The 17,974-nt window shown below is 34.4% G+C and overlaps 3 protein-coding genes and 2 non-coding genes across 12 annotated transcripts; 4 read left to right on the forward strand and 1 right to left on the reverse strand.

Moving 5' to 3' along the window:
* Window positions 1-1,001: 1,001 nt before the first annotated feature.
* On the forward strand, window positions 1,002-4,530 carry LOC101222062. 6 transcript variants are annotated; one of them, XR_004215694.1, is made up of 7 exons: window positions 1,002-1,353; window positions 1,470-1,581; window positions 2,147-2,223; window positions 2,300-2,896; window positions 3,088-3,162; window positions 3,548-3,958; window positions 4,203-4,530. XR_004215694.1 is itself a non-coding variant. In XM_031883591.1 (6 exons), the coding sequence occupies exons 1-6, from the start codon at window positions 1,150-1,152 to the stop codon at window positions 3,596-3,598; spliced, it is 1,116 nt and encodes a 371-aa protein (XP_031739451.1). In that variant the 5' UTR covers window positions 1,002-1,149; the 3' UTR covers window positions 3,599-4,530. The 6 variants fall into 6 exon arrangements, 5 of the variants coding, with proteins under 5 accessions (XP_031739451.1, XP_031739452.1, XP_031739453.1 ...); XM_031883591.1 differs by having other exon boundaries at window positions 3,548-4,530; XM_031883592.1 differs by having other exon boundaries at window positions 3,570-4,530.
* Window positions 4,531-6,102: 1,572 nt separating this feature from the next.
* LOC101214860 lies at window positions 6,103-8,755 on the forward strand. The gene is made up of 4 exons (XM_011654149.2): window positions 6,103-6,615; window positions 6,940-7,074; window positions 7,172-7,242; window positions 8,289-8,755. Exons 1-4 carry the CDS (start codon window positions 6,307-6,309, stop codon window positions 8,599-8,601), a joined length of 828 nt encoding a protein of 275 aa, XP_011652451.1. The 5' UTR covers window positions 6,103-6,306; the 3' UTR covers window positions 8,602-8,755.
* A 3,450-nt stretch (window positions 8,756-12,205) lies between these two features.
* On the reverse strand, window positions 12,206-17,271 carry LOC101214619 (BRISC and BRCA1-A complex member 2). Of its 3 annotated transcripts, none has more exons than XM_004136331.3 (13): window positions 16,972-17,270; window positions 16,641-16,731; window positions 16,328-16,520; window positions 16,144-16,234; window positions 15,727-15,762; window positions 15,511-15,609; window positions 15,297-15,427; window positions 15,146-15,194; window positions 14,947-15,036; window positions 14,758-14,811; window positions 13,338-13,403; window positions 12,846-12,943; window positions 12,206-12,765 (listed from the first exon to the last, which is right to left on the reverse strand). In XM_004136331.3, the coding sequence occupies exons 1-13, from the start codon at window positions 17,047-17,049 to the stop codon at window positions 12,699-12,701; spliced, it is 1,143 nt and encodes a 380-aa protein (XP_004136379.1). In that variant the 5' UTR covers window positions 17,050-17,270; the 3' UTR covers window positions 12,206-12,698. The 3 variants fall into 3 exon arrangements, 2 of the variants coding, with proteins under 2 accessions (XP_004136379.1, XP_031737812.1); XR_004214929.1 differs by lacking the exon at window positions 12,206-12,765 and adding an exon at window positions 14,476-14,548 and having other exon boundaries at window positions 12,870-12,943; window positions 16,972-17,271; XM_031881952.1 differs by lacking the exon at window positions 16,972-17,270 and having other exon boundaries at window positions 16,328-16,551.
* Window positions 17,272-17,616: 345 nt separating this feature from the next.
* LOC116403023 lies at window positions 17,617-17,712 on the forward strand. Its single transcript, XR_004215753.1, has one exon. It is a non-coding gene; the product is annotated as a small nucleolar RNA Z161/Z228 (small nucleolar RNA).
* A 103-nt stretch (window positions 17,713-17,815) lies between these two features.
* On the forward strand, window positions 17,816-17,886 carry LOC116403014. Its single transcript, XR_004215743.1, has one exon. It is a non-coding gene; the product is annotated as a small nucleolar RNA Z105 (small nucleolar RNA).
* The last annotated feature ends 88 nt before the right edge of the window (window positions 17,887-17,974 follow it).

Raw genomic sequence — 17,974 nt, forward strand, 5'->3', positions numbered from 1 at the left:
ACCGTTACAGAAGACCCATAAGTTAGTTAAAATAAAATATTATTTAATACATATTGTAATACGGCACTTTAAAAACGATAATGTGAGAGGCACGTATCTCTGACCTCTTAAAGTTTATGAACTAACATCAATTCAGAAATTGATGAACAAACATTTTAACTTTACATAAACATATGTCCTCAAACATAAAATTATAAATGTAATGGTAACTATATGTCAATTTTTCTTGCTCTATCTAACAATATTACACGATTTCAATATTAAATCGATGTATCTAAAATTATATTTATACTAACTCATGCCCCCACTACACAAAAGTTGGGATATGCCATTGAGTGTGCCTTGAAGGATGTATGTGCCATTTGCGAGCTCTGCTTAGCTATTTTTGTTCGATCACTCAAGTTAAAATTCGAAGAAGTTTGACTTTATCTTTTTAAATGTACAACAACTTTTTAGTTTGTGTAAAAAATACCCTAAATTTTTAAAAGATTTTAAGAAGTCCTAAATTTTTTTTAAATGGTTCAAAAATATCATTATCGATAATTTTGCATGAAACTTTAAAATTTTGTTTAAAAAATAACTTCACTATTAGAAAGTTTCATAAATAGATTTTTTTTTGTTGAACTTACATAAGTTAAAGTCTATAAAATATAATGATCAAAATTAACAAGAATTTTTCAAAACTTCATAAATTAAAAGGTAAACTTCTTATATTTAATAAATTAAGCTTATCAAACCTAATCTATTTTACTGTTATACTTTGTTATCTACATTTTAAGAGTGTTTTGAAAAAGCAAACTAAAATCAGAAAAACTAAAAAATAGTTTTTAAACATCAACATTTTCAAATATAGTAACAAAAAAATATTAACTCAAAAATCAAAACAAACTGAAAGAAAACAAAATTATATTTTTCTCAAGAACCACTTTTTCTTTTAATAAGATTCTAAAAAATCTATTAGTTTAGCCATTTAGTAGCAAGTATAAAATGGCAATTTCAAACATTCTTCAACCATAGGGCCAAAAATCGACCGTTGAAAATCGTAGCCGTGGGAAACCAATTTCTCCCCTTCATTCAACGGTCACTTTATACTCATCGTCGAACACTGTCTTCTCTTGTTCTCCTGTGTTCCTGTTCTGTGGATCGTAAATGGGAAAATCCGATAGATCTAAACCTTCGATTGAACGGCGAAATTGGGGCAAAATCTTCAATGGTCTCACACAAATGCTACGGACGCAACAAAATCAGCTCGAAACACTCGTCACTGAGCGAAAACTTCTCGAAGACCGCGTTAAAATGCAGCACGAACGATGGGTCGCTGATATTCGTCTTTACGAGGACCATGTTTCTCAGGTTCCTTTTTATATCTCTTCATTTTTGTGGAATTCTTCATCTAAGAATTGGAACTTCCACTCTTCCTCTGAAAATTAGGGTTTCTGATGGATTTTTGGAAATTGCTTCTTGTCTAGATGAGGGATGAGTTGTTTTTGCAAGATATGGAACGCTCATTTCAAGCCTCGAAATCAGATCTGCTCGCTGGAATGAAGCAGACGGAGCTCTATGTCTGCCGATTGAAAATAGGTTTTTGTTTATTTTTCCCCTTTTGATCTTTTGAAATTATGAATTGTCAAAGCATTGAATGGAGAAAATTCATGATGTTTCATAGGCGCAATCTTACTTTCCTCCGTATTTTAGTCAATTTTGAGGAATGCAAATCGAAATGCGACACTAAGAAGTAAATTCAAGGACGCTTGCGTATGCATTAGATTAGCTATAAAGTCAGTGTGAGAATGAAGTTCATCTTCATTATGCAACTTCCCTTGAGGAAATAAAACTCTAATTGGAATATTTTAGGAACCAAGGTAGTACAGGTGCTTTGTTCCACACTGGTTAGAATGGGATGACCAATGTTATACTTGCGTGGCTTAACTCTTCCACACCAATAACTGGATTTTGGGTTGTGGTTCTCTAAGGTACTTAAGTACCTAACAAATATGATTCAAAATACTTCAATGAACTCTCGTTTGTATTTGCTGTATTGTAATTTGTTTTATTACAATAGGAAGAGAGGAACGTCTATACCTTTGGCAATGTTGGGATTCTCAGATCTGACTATATTATACTGGCTTGTGTTTTCCTAATGCAGAACATTCAGAAGCTGAGTTAGAGGATTTTAAATCTTTCTTTGACGATTTCATCGCTCATAAGAACTCCAAGCTACAAGTATGGTTCATCGACTTCTTTATAATTCCAGTTAAGAATAGCAGGACAAATTCTAATCTTCTGTCTCTGATTGCAGGAATCATTTTTAAGAAGTGCATCAGAACCAGCTGAAGCAAATGGTGGAGGAGAAGGTGGTATGTCCAAATTTGGAAATACAGATGAAGTGAGACGTTCTGAGGCATTGGAAAGCGAAGTAAGGAGGTTTAGGAGTGAGTATGAAAAACTCGCCTCAGAAAAGAGTTCGGAGGTGTCTGCGCTGGTGACCGAGAATAAATTTGTATGGAATCAATATAATGTTATAGAAGCCGATTACTCTAGTAAATTGAAGAATAAGCACTCAGAGCTTGAACGTGCACATCTAAAGGTAGAGGAACTTCTAGCCACATTGGAACAATTACAGAGCTCAAACAATGAGAAGGATGATGTTATTGCAATGTTACGAAACCAAGTCGGGAAGATGGAAACTGACTCATTTAAATTAAAAGACGAAATTTCCAGACTTTCACACGACTTAGAAGTGCAAAGGAAGTCTGTGAATGCAACTGCCACACCCGTGTTGAAACCATGCAAGGCAGGACTTAGGACATCTGGTTTGGGAGGCAAAAATGGCTCGCGGAGCCGAAGTAATGTCATTGTCAACAAAGATGCATATTCTGCACAACCTTCTCATTCGGTAAGTAGACTATGATAATATGTAAATTATTTATGCAGATAATGATTTTGATTTTGAACATTTTACTTTTTGTGGTCCATTTTGTGTGTTCATATGGAAAGTTGAATACCTTGGGTAATTGTCAATTTAGGCTGGTATTGGGGTAGTTTATTTAAGATTCTAACTCAAATTCAACTTTTCACTGTGAGTAGGGAAACCAAATGAAGAGAGGCGCTGGTGATATTTCAGATCCAGGGACTCCAAGGTTGTTCACCTCTAGTTTCAAGGTCCCTAAACTGAAGAACGAAATCAATTTGTAGATTTGCTAGTGTGTTACTTATAGCTGTGTGTGATCAATAATAATGTATTATTGCTGTTGCTGAAAAATGAAAATAGTTGTCAGTTATTTTATATATAATGTATAATGAATTATTCATTATTTTTCCAATGTAACAACTAAATTATCAATCAGAATGTCTGTTTTAGGAAACTTTTAACATAAAATAGTAGTATTGTGGGCATATTGATAATATGCCGTCAGCCTCTATAGAGTAGACAACTTCCGCAAAACTTCTTATATCTAACAAAGAAAACTGCAACTACATTTTACATCATACTTACGAATCTTTTCAAAGTATGCCTCCCATATACTATTTGTTATGCATTAAGTAGGTTTCGCATCGGTGCTGGACAGTTACGACGGAGGTGACCACTTGGACCTAAAGTAAGGACGGTTCCACAGCAATATCAGCAGCAGAAACAGCAACACCGCGGCGCCCCAAGGTGAGGTCCTCTCTGCCTCCTGAGCCGACCTGCTCTTAGTTCTCATGGAAGCAGAACCAACTGTACCAGACACAGCTACAGAATTTGCAACAAAGATCATCAAAAACGGCAAAGCCAAAAGTAATAGCTTGAAGTCCAACACCATCTGCTGAGACTGCAAAGAAAGCAAAAGAACGACGACGCCGAGGAATGCGAGCAGCGGCATAGGCGGGAGAGACATGGAAGACATTTTTCTCTCAGTCCATCCATACTTCCACTCGGGACCTCTTTCCTCCACCACCCAACTCATGGTCTTTTCAGGTTAGAAGCTTTCCTTTTACTTTTTGGTGTAACAATCTGCAAAATAGACACAGAATCTGATACGCAAATGGTGAAATATTGAAGAGGGAGACTTGGCTTTTTTATAAGTAAATTCCCAACCGACCTTCCTCTAAGCACAGGGATGTTCTTGGAAGATTTGATCTCAATCTGTTCCAGACAGCAATAGATAAATATGAGAATGCGGCTGTTTAGATTTTTTTTTTTTTGGTTTGTTGTTTTGCAGTAAAGAACGAACACATGGAGGCCATGCAATGGACTTGACAAAAGCTTGTCATATGTAGTTTGTAAAGATATTGTTTCTACTTTTCTTTTCAAAGGAGAGATAGTGTAGGTTAAGTGTTGCTGCAAAAAGAGAAATTGAATCCAAAGTATTATAGCATAGTATAAAAGAATTTTGCAAATTTAGCTATGTTTTTAGAGCCTAAAAGGTAGATCATATTGTTATAGCAGTAGCAGTAGAGTATATGATGTAATACTAAACCTACCCTTGTAATTACCAACAATATAAATAAAAGGTATCTCCATAAGCTAGAGATCAATTCATTTTTACATGCGTATTGTTCTTGTTCTTGAAGTTGATGCTCCCCTACCATGTTCTGTATCTAGAAGTGATCCAATTTTTTATATACTTCATAACTTTTTTTAGTTAATGGGTATTACCATTTTGCAACTTTTTTTCAAATAAAGTAAAAGCAGCTGATTCACTTTTTCATTTAAACTCGATAAAAATTGTTTAAAATAAATTTAAAAATTTATTTTTAATGGCTGTCAAACATTTTAATTCTTTCTAAATTTTATCACTTTTGGATAAGATAGTCTTTACTTTGTAAATTGAAGCACAATAACCGGAAAGACAAACATGCAAGTTAAGTAATACATGAAACAGAGTTTTTGGCAAAGAAGCTTTACCTTTTGGGAATGAGGGAAAACTTTGAAATAGTGCTTGAAGATAGTAGAAAATTCGTTCCTCAAAATATGTTTTTCAATTGTGTAGTTTGAAGCTTGATTTGTTCATCAAAATTGCAGAAAAATAAAAAGCAAGGGAAGTTGGAGTTTTGGTCAAGTGAAATTTTATGTGTTTACAATTCAGAGGAAACCCCAAATCTATTTTGTAGAATAATTTGAAAGCTAGTTTTAATTAAGTGTTTATTTTCCTTTTAAATTACATACATTGATTGGTCGTTTTCCTAAAGTTTTATTTTTATTACCCAAACTATCTAAATTTTAGTAATACATTGGAACAAAGTTTTTGCATAAATAACTATACATATATATATCATGAGTGTCACATCTCACTCATTAAATGAAAGAGGTATGAAAAATTTGCATACAACAGTGACAAACACTAGAAAAATTTCCTATTTATCATACATGATATAGGCTGTTTGAATTTGAACTAATTATTTGGGTTTTTTTTCCTTATGATATAAAGGTATTTTTAATATTTCTTTTAATAAAATTTTGGTTGGTTTATTGGTTTGCTATTTTAATTGATAGTCTGATTTTCAAAACATAAGTTTAAATTTAACTATTTTTTTTAAGTTAATGGCACTACCCAACATATTGAAAAATTTATAGACGAGAAGCTTAAATGAAAATTGACTTAAATTTAGAAGACATTAAGTGTTTTGACCTTCTTGTCTTCTACCTTTGTCATCCAAAATACCAACAAATCATGCATATTTCTTCTTTGTATTTTCCACACTGGATGAACATTTAAGAAACTAAAGAAATCAGAGATTTGTAGTGTTATCAATACATGTTGAATGAGCTTAAGTAATTAGACCTCACTCCTACCATCCTACTCCCTATTCGATACTGAAGTGAGGTTCATCCTTGTCTTCTTCTCTTTCATATTCACAAGAAAATTTGTGAAAATTAGATTGTTAGAAGATCCAAACAAAACCTCCAATTAGTTGGGGTAGAATTGATGATGAGTATAGAAAACGAAATATATTAATGTGAGACCTCCTAGATGAAACAAAGTATAAATTCAACCATAATTTATGTTCAAAATATACATTATCACAACCTTAAATTAAAAAGTAATAGGAACAATTTTTTTTAAAAAAAAACCTAGAAAATTTATAATTGGGTAAACCAAGAACAAAGAAATATAGGAGTAGGAGTAGGGCACTAATTCCCCAAAAGAATCAAAGCCACTGGCGGGTTTCTTAATTTTCATCCCAAATTTTTTCAAAACGCTTTTCTTTCCTTTCCTAATCCCCAGTGTTCTTCCTTCCAAGTCCTATACTCCACAACACTCAACCACTTCACCACCATAGATTTCTTCCAACAAACCCTTTGATTTTGTTTCTGTTCCTAGAATGTCTTCTCAAGATCAAAAGCCGCTAAAGAAAGCCAAACCGGAGCTGGACGATTCCGATGACGGAATGAGCCTCGGTGCCCTTTTGCAAGAAAAGAGGAAGAAACTCTTAAATGTGGGTTCTAAACTTCTCTCAAAGCCCAAGAAGGAAGAACTTCAGGGAGTTGATGGGTTGGGAAAATCTCCCAAAATAGATTCTGGGTCTGCTCCAAAGGGCTTCAAGGTTAAGAAAGAAGAGCGTTTCAACACTGTTGATGATGGTTTTGACGATAAGCCTGCTAAAAAGAGCTCTGTTGCCAAACGTGATACGGTTCATACATCTTTCTATTTAGTCTTTTTTTTCTTCGCATTTTGCTTCTGTTACTGTTTGGATTAGTGAGTGTTCGAAAGTAGAGATATTGATGTAGTAGACAATAATAGGGAGTTTTATTAGTATGGTTCTGGAGATTTTTAGCAATGTGCATCTCTAGCATGTGGAATTTGAATGATTGTTAACCCCCCCCCCCCCCCCCCCCCCCCCCCATTTTTCTCAAAGTTTCTAGCGCAGAATTTTGGTTCGTGTTGTTATATTTTCCTTTTTATACACAATGGAAGTTATTAACATGTTTGCGTTTTGAATGGGCTGGGGAGACAGGAATTGAAGAAGAAGAAGAAAGTGAAGGAGGAGGAGAAGAGCAAGAGCTCCAAGGAGTTGGAGAGCCTGATAAAAGATAGAAAACAAAAGAAGGTATATGATTTGCCTGGTCAGAAGCGAGATCCTCCAGAAGAGGTATTATATGTTCATGTTCTATTTTAGTTTTGGTGGGATCAATTTTCTGTTTGAGAATTCTTTAGCTGATGCTCTTCATGTGCTCTTGGTTATTCAGAGAGATCCGCTGAGAATTTTCTATGAATCGCTCCACAAGCAACTTCCCCACAGTGAAATGGCACAGTTTTGGTAAGAAATTTGCCTCTAATTGTTTTTCCTATGATATAATCAACTATGTGATTTTGTTGGGTTGCATTAGTAGTTTTGATTCCTTGATGATGTTTTGTTTTGATTGAAATTATGGATTGCTTATTGCCTACAAGAACAAAGATGTTTTTTTGTGGGCTAAAGTTTCTAAGAACACTCTAGTAGACTACTTTTACTGGTTGAGTTTCTTACTTCCCAATAGAGTTTATCCCGTCATGAATATGTTTCCAAGTTCTCATGGATGGAACTAATTTGGTGGCTACATCACGAAAGATGTTAAATTAGTTGTCTTCATGTTACTGCATACCCAGTACCTAGTTACATTGGAGCAACTCATATTGATCTGGATGGTCGGATGGTTTCTGTTACCCAACATAAAATTTATACTGCAAAGTAGACATTGATTTAATTAATGCAGTCTTTATCAACAAGAAACTAGCAGTGACAACTTTGGATGATCTATATTATCTGTACATAACCATCTCATATATCAAACACGGGGAGTTGTACACAACACAACACATTGAGTTTTTTATCCCATCAACTTCTGTTTTACGTGTGAAGTGTTGTTTTTATCATATAGCTTTAAATTTTAATTGTATAGAGAAAAAGGAAGAATGAATGAAAATCCTGGAGTGTACACACTTGTTAACTGAAACTAAGGAGTTGTATCTTTATATTTTCTGTAGTCGCCAATGGTGGCCTCAGCTTTATCTCTATCTTCCACTTTGGAAGTTTTCTTTCGGTATTCTGCGTGAACTAAGAACTAAAAAAGGGAAATTACCCTATTAACTCACTATCTCATCTGTTACATTTTTAATGAGGCCCAGAATCCCTCTACATAATGTTCTGCAGATATTGTGAATCCTAAGCTGAAAAGTACACTAAAGTCTAAACAAATTCTTTGCAGTGTCTGATCATATTGAATCTGTTTTTCTTCTTCAAACAAAACGGTAATGGAATGGGATTCAGTTTGTTGTTCATTAATGCTTATAATTGTGGTCTTGTGTGGATGGATGAATTTACAGGATGATGGAGTATGGTTTGTTATCCAAAGAAGAAGCAAAGAAAGTTTTTGAAAAGAAGCAGAAAAAGGCACCATTGCAAAAACTGAGCTCCCCAATGAAGCCTGTGAGTGCTGTAAAGAGCGTGACGAAGACCGCCATTGTCAAGAAAACTGTCCAATCTTCTCCACTCTCTTCAAATAGAACGACAAAAGTGGACTCCAAAGTCGTTACAAAACTGTCGAAGAAGCGCAAGTCCAAAGATGACAGTTCTGAAGATGAATCAGACGACTACTTTATCAGTCAAAGCATAAAAAAGAAGCAAAGAGCAGCCTAATTCACGTGTAAATGAACAAACCCTTCTATTCAGAAGCTCATTTTTAATTTCTGATTAGTTCCAAAACATTGCATCAACGTTTTAATGATATTGACACTCATCTGGTCATTTTTCTCCCACAATGTATGTGTACATATAACTTCATAACTATTTACTGTTCTTGTGCCTGATCCTAGACCTCACTTGCTAGTGGAGCAATTAGAAATAGAAGGTTCTTATTATACATTCAATGTTGATATTGTTATGAACCAACTTTTGAAGTAATATGAAGTTATCACTAGTAACATTTTTAAAACTTAAAACAAAATGAAAATCATGATCATGTAAAAAAACACTACTAAAAAAATCTAATTTGGGTTTTATCTAGTTTTAAAGAAAATATAAAGAATTGTTTATAATCTTTTTTTAAAAATATATATTCCATATGGGAAGTCACATGTCCTTTTTGTTGCTTTAAAATATACTTAGGACCCATTATTGATCCGGTTAAGTGAACCTATATCTTGTGAAGGAATACACCTCAATCATAAAATGAACATGAATGTGGTGTCCCTCGGTAGAGAAGGTGTTGATCCCCACATGTAGAGAACACTAGTCAGGTGATCTCAAGAGACACCGTACATACAAAGTACACTAGGCGATGAGTAGCAATGTGAAAAGACACAACAGTACAGACAGAGGAGGCCGGCTGGATGTCGTTGAAGGTTGGCCGGAGCTGTGGGGGGCAGCCTAGAGTAACTTTGGGGAGATGAATAGTTTCCCAAATTTCTTTTCTTTTAAATTCATGAATTCTCATAAGCCCTAACCATTTATAACAACTAATGTCCTTTACTGTTATATATATATATTCTATATCCTCTCTTTCTTGATTAAATTTTTATCTCTTCCCACCAATTAACATTAACTCTATTTTTCAACGATTATAATTATATTTCAACATACAGTTATCTTTAATTTTTACAAAAAATAAATAAATTATATATATAAACACATAATTAATAATATTTCTACCATAACCAAATTTCTTAATTAAATATACATATCCATACATATATATCTAATTAATTTCAAATTCACAAAATCAATTAACCTCAATTTAAAATAAAATAACACCCAATAACAACTCAAACATAAAATAAAATTCCTTAATTTTGGGTGTTAGAGAAATAAAATAGAAATCAAAACCCGACGAGCTGGAATTGGGAAAAACAATTGCTTCAGATCAAAGATTAAAATATGTTCGTAAATTCAACAGTTCAATATCGATATTAAACGTCCACAGATATATCTAACATCTTTTATTGCTCACAAAAGATAATATGGCATCTATTTAGTCTGAACTTTGAAGTAAAAAAAGAACTTAATTATTAATTTAAATACCTTTTATAAATGGTGTGACTTTTAGAAATACTTGATATTTTATCTATATATCTAAAAATGAAAATCTTCAATATCGACATCCATATTTTAGTTCTTATTAGGAGTGAATTGTAGTGGAGTTGATTATGGTCATTCCGAATGTAGAGTTTCCATAGTCATTCGGACGATATCATTTCATTGTGAAAATGTTTAGAAGGTAACAATAGTTGAAGAAGAGTAAAAACCAAGTAAATGTGGACTGTCGATCCATAACTGGGAAACCGAAATCTTAGTTAAGCCACTTTTTGAATTGGGATTGGGCTTGGGCTTGGGCTTTAAGTGGGCCGGTCCATGGCTATGAAAATGAAAACCTAGAACCTTCTTTTCACTCTTATATATGAGTTTAGGGGTTCTCAAAACACATACACACAATGACACACACTTGGATCTGCTAATTCCTCCATTTTCTTCTCTGTGTTCATTTTTTTTTGTATTATTCATTTGTTAAATTGCAAGTGGGCAAAAAAGCGGCGAACAGATGATGATTCATCAATTATGAACAGAGAAGCTTGCAATTCATTCTGCAAGCAATGCTCATTCTCATACTTCCATGACTCTGATGTGCCAAACCTTTTTCCCTTTTTCTTTCTCATTCTTCCTTCTCTCATCCTTGATTTCATACCCTCATCTTTTTTTTTTCTTCTTTCTTTCTTTTCTCACTGTGATCATAGCTTTGTGAATTGCCAACTTTTATCTTACTCTGCATGTTCTCTTTAAATTATTTTTCGCTCGACTGATCATCATTTCCACGGAGATCATAATTGCTGAAATCTGTTTTGCTATTCAAACACAATTAATTCCATGAATCCGTACAGGCCTTTTGCTGTGCATAGATTGTATCGAGGGAAATTTAAGAAATATGGTGATAAGTGATACGGTTGTGTTAAAGCAGGGGTGGATCGTTGCCGTTGAAAGTAAGCAATTGATCTGCCACAAATAGTGATGCATCGGGGTGATTTTAAAATTTGTTTAAATTGACTTTATAGTCAATCAATAACAATATTTATAACACCGAATTTATGTTCAAAATCCATATTATTTGGTTATTTTGCCAGAGAGAATCCTAAGGTAGTTTTGAATGTGATTGTATCAAAAGGTTAACGATTCTTAATGGGTATGGAATACAAAGATGTTTCTATACTCCTCTTTCATGGGAAATAGTTAGAAACAGCGTTTAATAGTTTTTTTTTTTAAATCGTTTTTAATTTTTCTCGTTCATCTGTTCATCCTCGAGACTGTCGATATTTTTTTAAAAAAAAGTATTAAAATTTTCAGTTTCGTTTAGAATTTTTTTATCTTTACTATTTTACCATTTTTCAAATTTCGCATATCTTAACTACTTTTTTATCTTTTCAAAATTATCTTATCAAATATTAAAAATATGATTGGATAAACTATGCATAATATTTGGAAAAAAATTATTTCTCAGTATCAACTAAATCTTTTTTAGCCTGTCAAGATTTCAAGTATAATTTTGTGAACATGAATTCGAATAAAAGATTTTGAAAATTGTATAATCCGGAGAAAATTAATTAAGATTCAAAATTGAAGAATAAATCTCGGTTTTCGAATTTATAAGATAAAAAAAATAGAAAATAATTAAACTTTGGATTGATTTGAAAAATTGTTTTAAATCTCACCTGTTTTTGTCAATTTCTCCACTTTCATAGCAATAACAGTGAAAGTTAATTTATTTATGATAAAATATCATTTTTTTAGAAGATAAAAAGTATCAAGGTTCACTATTTTACTATTAAAAATGCGGTACAAAGAAATATATGGCTTCAATATATAGAGGGCAAATACTATGATAGCATACGATCATTCATAATTTCATACAATATTCATTACATTTATATTTTAATAATTAATGTTAAAAAGTGGAGGAATAAGAATAAGGTAGAAAGGTAAAGAAAAAAAAGAGAAACGGTGGAATAAAATTTTTAAAAGAAAAGGTGAGATTGCCAAGCAAAGCACATGAAAAAGTTATTTGGGTAAAAAACTCCCTTTAAGTGTATCTCATGTACAAGTTATTAGGGATTTTGCAAATGTCATTTGATCACGATTGACATCATTTATTTAGCATTGTCACCCTAAATTTTCTTTTAACACCCAAATAGTGGAAATAGTGGGATTAGTCGGAGGGGGCAAGATGTATATATATGTATAAAAGAAACTATAGTGATAGTTCAAAAGTATATGAAAAAGTTAGTGGATTATTTGGTTCAGGTAAACAAACATGACCTAATCAAAACTCCAAGTCTCAAGCAAGAAGCAATGAATTGGAGAGGTGATTTTAGGTTCAACAATTCAATCGTTCGTTACTGGGCTCTATAAAATATGACAAAACAAAATGCCATGCCAAATCATGGTCGTTCAAGAAGATCAATGCCCAGCCCTGTTGAGGATCGTCCAGTGTTTCTGGATTTGAATCCTTTACCAAATACAACGATCCTTAAAATTGAAACTCACATCAGTTCTTGATCATTTACCTTGGAGCAATCTTAATCGAGGAAGCACTAGGCAGACAAACCCCAAAGGGGATGGCAAAATCAATCTAAGGACCAAAAATTAGGAATACTACTACTCTACTCTAACAGCTACTACTATACATAATAAACTGTACTGACATATGGTGGGAATATTGACTCACGTTGACCAGAGTTTTCATAGAACCATCAGCATTGAAGTTGAGCCTCATTGCAGTACCTCTTGAAACTCAACGCCTCATCAGCAAGAAACTCACTGTTAATATTGAATTGAATCCGTGATTGATTAGTGAATGTATATGCAAATGAAAATAACGAGAGGGAAAGATGACTTACAAAATCCGCTCAGCCATTTGCAATGGCTCCCATCTAGGACTCCAAGGATAGTCGGTAATAAGCTGCGACTTGATGGGTGCACCTTGAGAGTTGAAATGCTAAAAAATATAGAAAGAGTGGATATTAATAATAAACAAGTTGGCCCATCAAATATATTAATAAACATGAGGCAATCTCAACAACAATGCCATTCGTATTCAGAATGAACAGAAAAATCCTTGGAAACTAGAGTTACACCTATTGCAACACCTATCATGTCATTTGATCATCTCTAGATGCAACCTTATACAATTTAATTCACCAAAGATTCCTTGTCAAATAGAAAAATGTAAATGAGAACAAAGTCTGTGTGAATTCCGCCAAAACTATGTGGAGTTTGGACAACCAATGGAGAGAAACGTACAAGCATGTTTATGGCATTAGTCATATTTAACTACAAACCAAAGCCGATATACACAAGAGTTTTCAAGATTCACGGAAAAATTACATTACCTGAGAACTTTGCAGCACCAGAGAAGGCTGTTTCTTTGGAAATTGGGTTGAAATGAGGATGTGGACCTAGCATTAACAAGAAATTTCCACAAACATAAGGAAAATGCAGAAAATAAACATTTCCATATATACATCGTTTAAAAAGATGCAAAACATTTAACAGAAGTTGGTGATAATTGCTTGCTAACACGTTTTACCAAGTCCACATTCAACCATGTTGATCAAAGAACATGAACAGTGTTTCTTAACCTATCTTATCGGACACACTACCTTAGTCGAAGTTAAAACCTAAAGGATTTTCATGGAACAAATGTCATTTACCACTGATTGAGAATGCTTTGTGCATGTGTGCATGTGTGCATGTGTGAGCGTGTAATAAACCAGTCACCAACAAGAGATTTGCGTCCAGCATATGTTCTGTTTCCTGTAAATTATTGTGCATGTGTGATAGCAAAGGATAAATTTGTGTGAAATCATGTCAAGAAAATGTCGTGAAGGAACTTGACAGAAAAGAGAAACAATATGAAAGGATAAATAGTTGTAAAATGTCTTGGCTATCACCCAATTCAACGAGAGAACCCATTTCTTCATCTTAAACAATGAAGTCTTCAGTCAACATAATAAAAAATGAGGTTCACCTATGGTTCGGGGTCTAGGTAGTGTATTTTACACAGAAGGGCATTGGAAGAATTAAATAATGATTCATGGAGATGCCACTTTGTGGGGAAGATTTAGGGAGAAGTCTCAGTGATTAGTGAATAACCCAAGTACAGGATATTGGTAGATGTCAGAGCTTGAAAGCCTCTCTAGCAGACTGCAGACAGTGTTCTTCCTTATTAATAGGATCATCAGATTAGAGAGAGATAGCAAACTGCAAACAATTGAACCTTCAAGAGTGTAGAAAGGTCTCGAAAGGGGAAGTTTAGAGTGAGTGTTGCTTTCTTCAATGCCTCTCTTTAGAGGCTCTATAAAACTCTAAACCACTGTATTGTTTTTGTTGTTGAGGGATATTTTGTTTCGGAAATTTCTTTTCTTTTTGGATAACAAACGATTTCATTGATGAAATCTCTTCAAAAAATGAAAAAATTGAGGCCTGATGGCTATCTTTGTGATCAATGGATGTGGAAATTGTACGTACCAGATACAAGGTGGTGATCATCTCCAAAGTTAATATTATAACATCTGATTCTCTACAGACCGAGGTATAGATCCTAAATAGGGAAGATTTTGATAAGAATTCAAGAAGGAGAAATTCTGGTGAAGAGTTAAAATAAACCTACCAAAAGCACTCACCAGAGTTAACCACCCATTACGTGAATAATATTATTTTTCATAGTAAATAATTGGAAAATTTTCCATATAACATGATTTGTGATAGTGATGGGATGCCATATTAAGGATAGAGAAAGTCACTTAATACCAGGAATGTGAACACCCCGGAGGCAGTGATAACTGTAGCTGTTCGACAAAACACCTAAAAAACAAAGAAATTCATGCCATTAGTAAGATTTGATGACCCCTCTCCCCACCCATTCACACTTAAGCTAAGATTTAAGTAACAACTTTAAAAAGAACAATAAGATAAACAAAAGTTTTGTAAGAATCCTACCGGGTCAGCTTCCAAAGGCCTTCCAAAGAAAGAGTTCAATGCCTCTATAAAGCCTCTCCTGACATCAATCAATGAAACAGCCTCCAGAACCTTCATCAGAATGATAGAAGTACAAATGCTCTACTTTAGGCAACTTCCAAAATTAAAATCATAGTTAATCAATCCAAAATAGCCATCAGACAAAAAATATGTAACCAACCTGTTTCTCAAGACTCTCTTCTAGATGGGGAAGATATTCAGCCATGCACCTTGAAGCCAGTTACAAAAAAATCACTTTTAGTATCCAATACTGAGAGCCACAGAAATAGAAAGGACATATGAGAGAGAGAGAGAGAGAGAGAGAGTAATACATTCCATCTATCCAGGTAGGAAGTTTGATGTCCTCGATGGATAACAGAGCCTTCAACTCAGAGGTAGAAACCAACTTCAGACGTGGTGCAGAAGGAGTAGTTGCATATTTTCTCACCACAGGATATAAAACCTATGAAAACATGATGTGTGAGAATGGGAAAAATAAAGGAGAGGGAAGACCAGAAGTTCGAAGACAGAAAAGTACAAGGCAACCTGCAAGAATATCTTCTGTGGATGCCTCCATGGGCATCCAGGTATCATCTTATTAATATTAATGTCTACCAGCGGCACTGCAAATTTGACCTCCTCTGGCTATGCTAAAGTTCAAAGGCATAGAAGCCACATGTATGAGAATAAAGAGAGAGAGAATAGAGACCTTAGTATTCAACTATTTCAAGGAAAGTATAACCGTATACTTTAAACTATTACCTTCTCAACACCTGAACTCAAATGCATTTCAATTCCCTGCAGAAAGGTACAATGAGTTACTTTTGGTTTTATTTAACCGTTGAAAATCAAAGAATTCTTAAGGCACGACAACAGATAACTGTATAAAGAGCAGCCTGGCTAACTACACATACACATAGTTATAAAAGAAAAGAAAGATGGTTAACCTTCTTTACTATTATTTTTCATGCGTAAAAGATCCAGCAACAACTGTCTCATTCAAGTTCTAATTTCCAAGGATGAAAATATATAGTTTTACACGTCTCAATAGACAACCACCAAGAACATTATTATCAAGAAACTGAGCCCAAAACCTCGCCCCTCAAATTCATAAACTCATGTGATTGATCACCAATACACAGTTAGGAGCCTATCAAATGTTATAATGAAGAACATTACCTCCCTCGATAACATAGTACAAAGTTCAAACTTCAATCTTTCATCATCAACACCTTCAACACGTTTCCTTTGGTATGACACATATCGATCCCTTGAAGAAAGTAAATTTGCCCTCAAATTCAAAAAGAGTTATAGTAAAAGGCATTAGAAAAGAAAGAATTATCAAAGGAAAGCCTTCAAAAACCTCAGTTCTTGAAGGAGGCTAGTGAGCCGAGATGGATCTTTGCTGTTCCAGTCACGTAGACTGTTATGTAATGAATTATGATCTCCTTCTCCTTCATCAACCTTGCTACTGAATGGATGGAAATTTTCATCTTCTGGTCCAAACACAATATCAGGAGCAGAAAACGGTGATTCAGCATTGTACATGATGTCCCCTACAACATGTAGCAGCAACCAAACAGCTAGCTATAGCAAATCTATCAACCATTCGGTACAGGGAAAGGGAAGGGAATTGAAAGCACATCATGATAACAAAAACGGAAAACAGGTCTTACATTTGACGAATTCAAGGCAGTAAGGCATGACTAAGGTGAACCTATCCATGATTCCAGGGTAGTGTCTACTGCCAGACCACATGTGCTCAATCTGAATATACCGAAAAAGTAAGAATAAGTGATCCGTTCAACACAATAATCCGTTTGCTTTCCATTGCCATATGAAAATGACATTAAATACAATCCATTTCCGATCAATTCAGTGAACTGATCTAATTCCAAATCACTACAAACAGTCACCATCAATTTCAAAAGCTAGAAAATCTAGAAATCGAAATGAACTTTGTAATCGCTAAATTCTCGAGGAAGAGATAGGAATTCGAAATGTTACCTTAACGGGGAGGGGAAAGTGGTTGAGCAGGTAATTAATATGAGCAGCAATGATAGGAGGAACAGTGTCGGAGGACATGGCCGTAGAAGCAGAACAACGGAGCTATTAGGTTTATCGCCGTCGATCGATCTGGAGAACCACCGTCAAATTCAACTGAAACAAGAATGAACTCCTGATTCGTCTCAAGAAATTCACACCACTACTTCTTTGCTGCAGAGACACCTCGATTTCCGATCAAGAACAGCTCGACAAACTAGAAACGCTACCGTTATTCACGACTTTACTGAACCGCAATTCTAAACTGCGACTTCGTTATAGTCCAACCGCCGAATGGGCTTCATTTAAGTTTGGGCCTTGTACAAAGAAATGCAACATATCATGGGCCTGGAAAAAATTACGGCCCAACAAGAAAGGGTAAACTTGTCAATGGCTAATGGAGAATGAAACCCTAAAATGACGTGCCGAATCTCCTTTAAATAGTACACAGCATATTGAATCGTTAATTCATTTTATTCATCGTTTTCATTCCTTACGGCACAAAGTTGCCTTCTTCCCCGGCGAAAGCTTCGTCTTTGTATCTCTTTCTCATGGCTTCTTCTTCGTCATGTACTGTATTTCTTTTGTTTTAGTTTCTGCTTGATTTATGAACCATATGACGAATCTGGATTCAAATTCTCACGACGGTCGTCTGAGACGCATTACGTGTCCAACTGATGCAATGATCCATTTTTTCTGATGGTCTACCTCGACTTCTTCTCTTTCTGGAATTTTCATTATGTTGTTTTTTTCTTCTCTTACGACCGAATTACAATTTCGATTTTCTTACGGTTTCTGATCGTTGCAAGCATAGTGATGATGATTTAAACATGTCCGATCAATTTAATGACTGGAATATCAACCTCCTACTCATACTGAATGCTTGCTTTGTTTTTCTTAAACCGTTCCTTCGTATGTGTTCTCAAGGCTTTCAATGTTTTTGTTTTCCTTTTGGTTACTTAGATTG

The sequence above is a fragment of the Cucumis sativus genome, chromosome 3 (genome assembly GCF_000004075.3).
Source record: "Cucumis sativus cultivar 9930 chromosome 3, Cucumber_9930_V3, whole genome shotgun sequence".
NCBI lineage: Eukaryota > Viridiplantae > Streptophyta > Magnoliopsida > Cucurbitales > Cucurbitaceae > Cucumis > Cucumis sativus.

Excerpts from the sequence above, each read along its gene's own strand:
- LOC101214619 (XM_004136331.3), bottom strand. The coding sequence starts at position 17,049 with ATGTCCTCCGACACTGTTCCTCCTATCATTGCTGCTCATATTAATTAC. Across the intron at positions 13,404-14,757 it reads CCGGGGTGTTCACATTCCTG|GTCCACATCCTCATTTCAAC; the intron begins GTATTAAGTGAC and ends TGTTAATGCTAG. Across the intron at positions 12,766-12,845 it reads CAAATGGCTGAGCGGATTTT|TGAGTTTCTTGCTGATGAGG; the intron begins GTAAGTCATCTT and ends CAATATTAACAG.
- LOC101222062 (XM_031883591.1), top strand. The coding sequence starts at position 1,150 with ATGGGAAAATCCGATAGATCTAAACCTTCGATTGAACGGCGAAATTGG. Across the intron at positions 1,582-2,146 it reads TGTCTGCCGATTGAAAATAG|AACATTCAGAAGCTGAGTTA; the intron begins GTTTTTGTTTAT and ends TTCCTAATGCAG. Across the intron at positions 3,163-3,547 it reads TGTTCACCTCTAGTTTCAAG|GTTTCGCATCGGTGCTGGAC; the intron begins GTCCCTAAACTG and ends TGCATTAAGTAG.
- LOC101214860 (XM_011654149.2), top strand. The coding sequence starts at position 6,307 with ATGTCTTCTCAAGATCAAAAGCCGCTAAAGAAAGCCAAACCGGAGCTG. Across the intron at positions 6,616-6,939 it reads CTGTTGCCAAACGTGATACG|GAATTGAAGAAGAAGAAGAA; the intron begins GTTCATACATCT and ends CTGGGGAGACAG. Across the intron at positions 7,075-7,171 it reads AGCGAGATCCTCCAGAAGAG|AGAGATCCGCTGAGAATTTT; the intron begins GTATTATATGTT and ends TTGGTTATTCAG.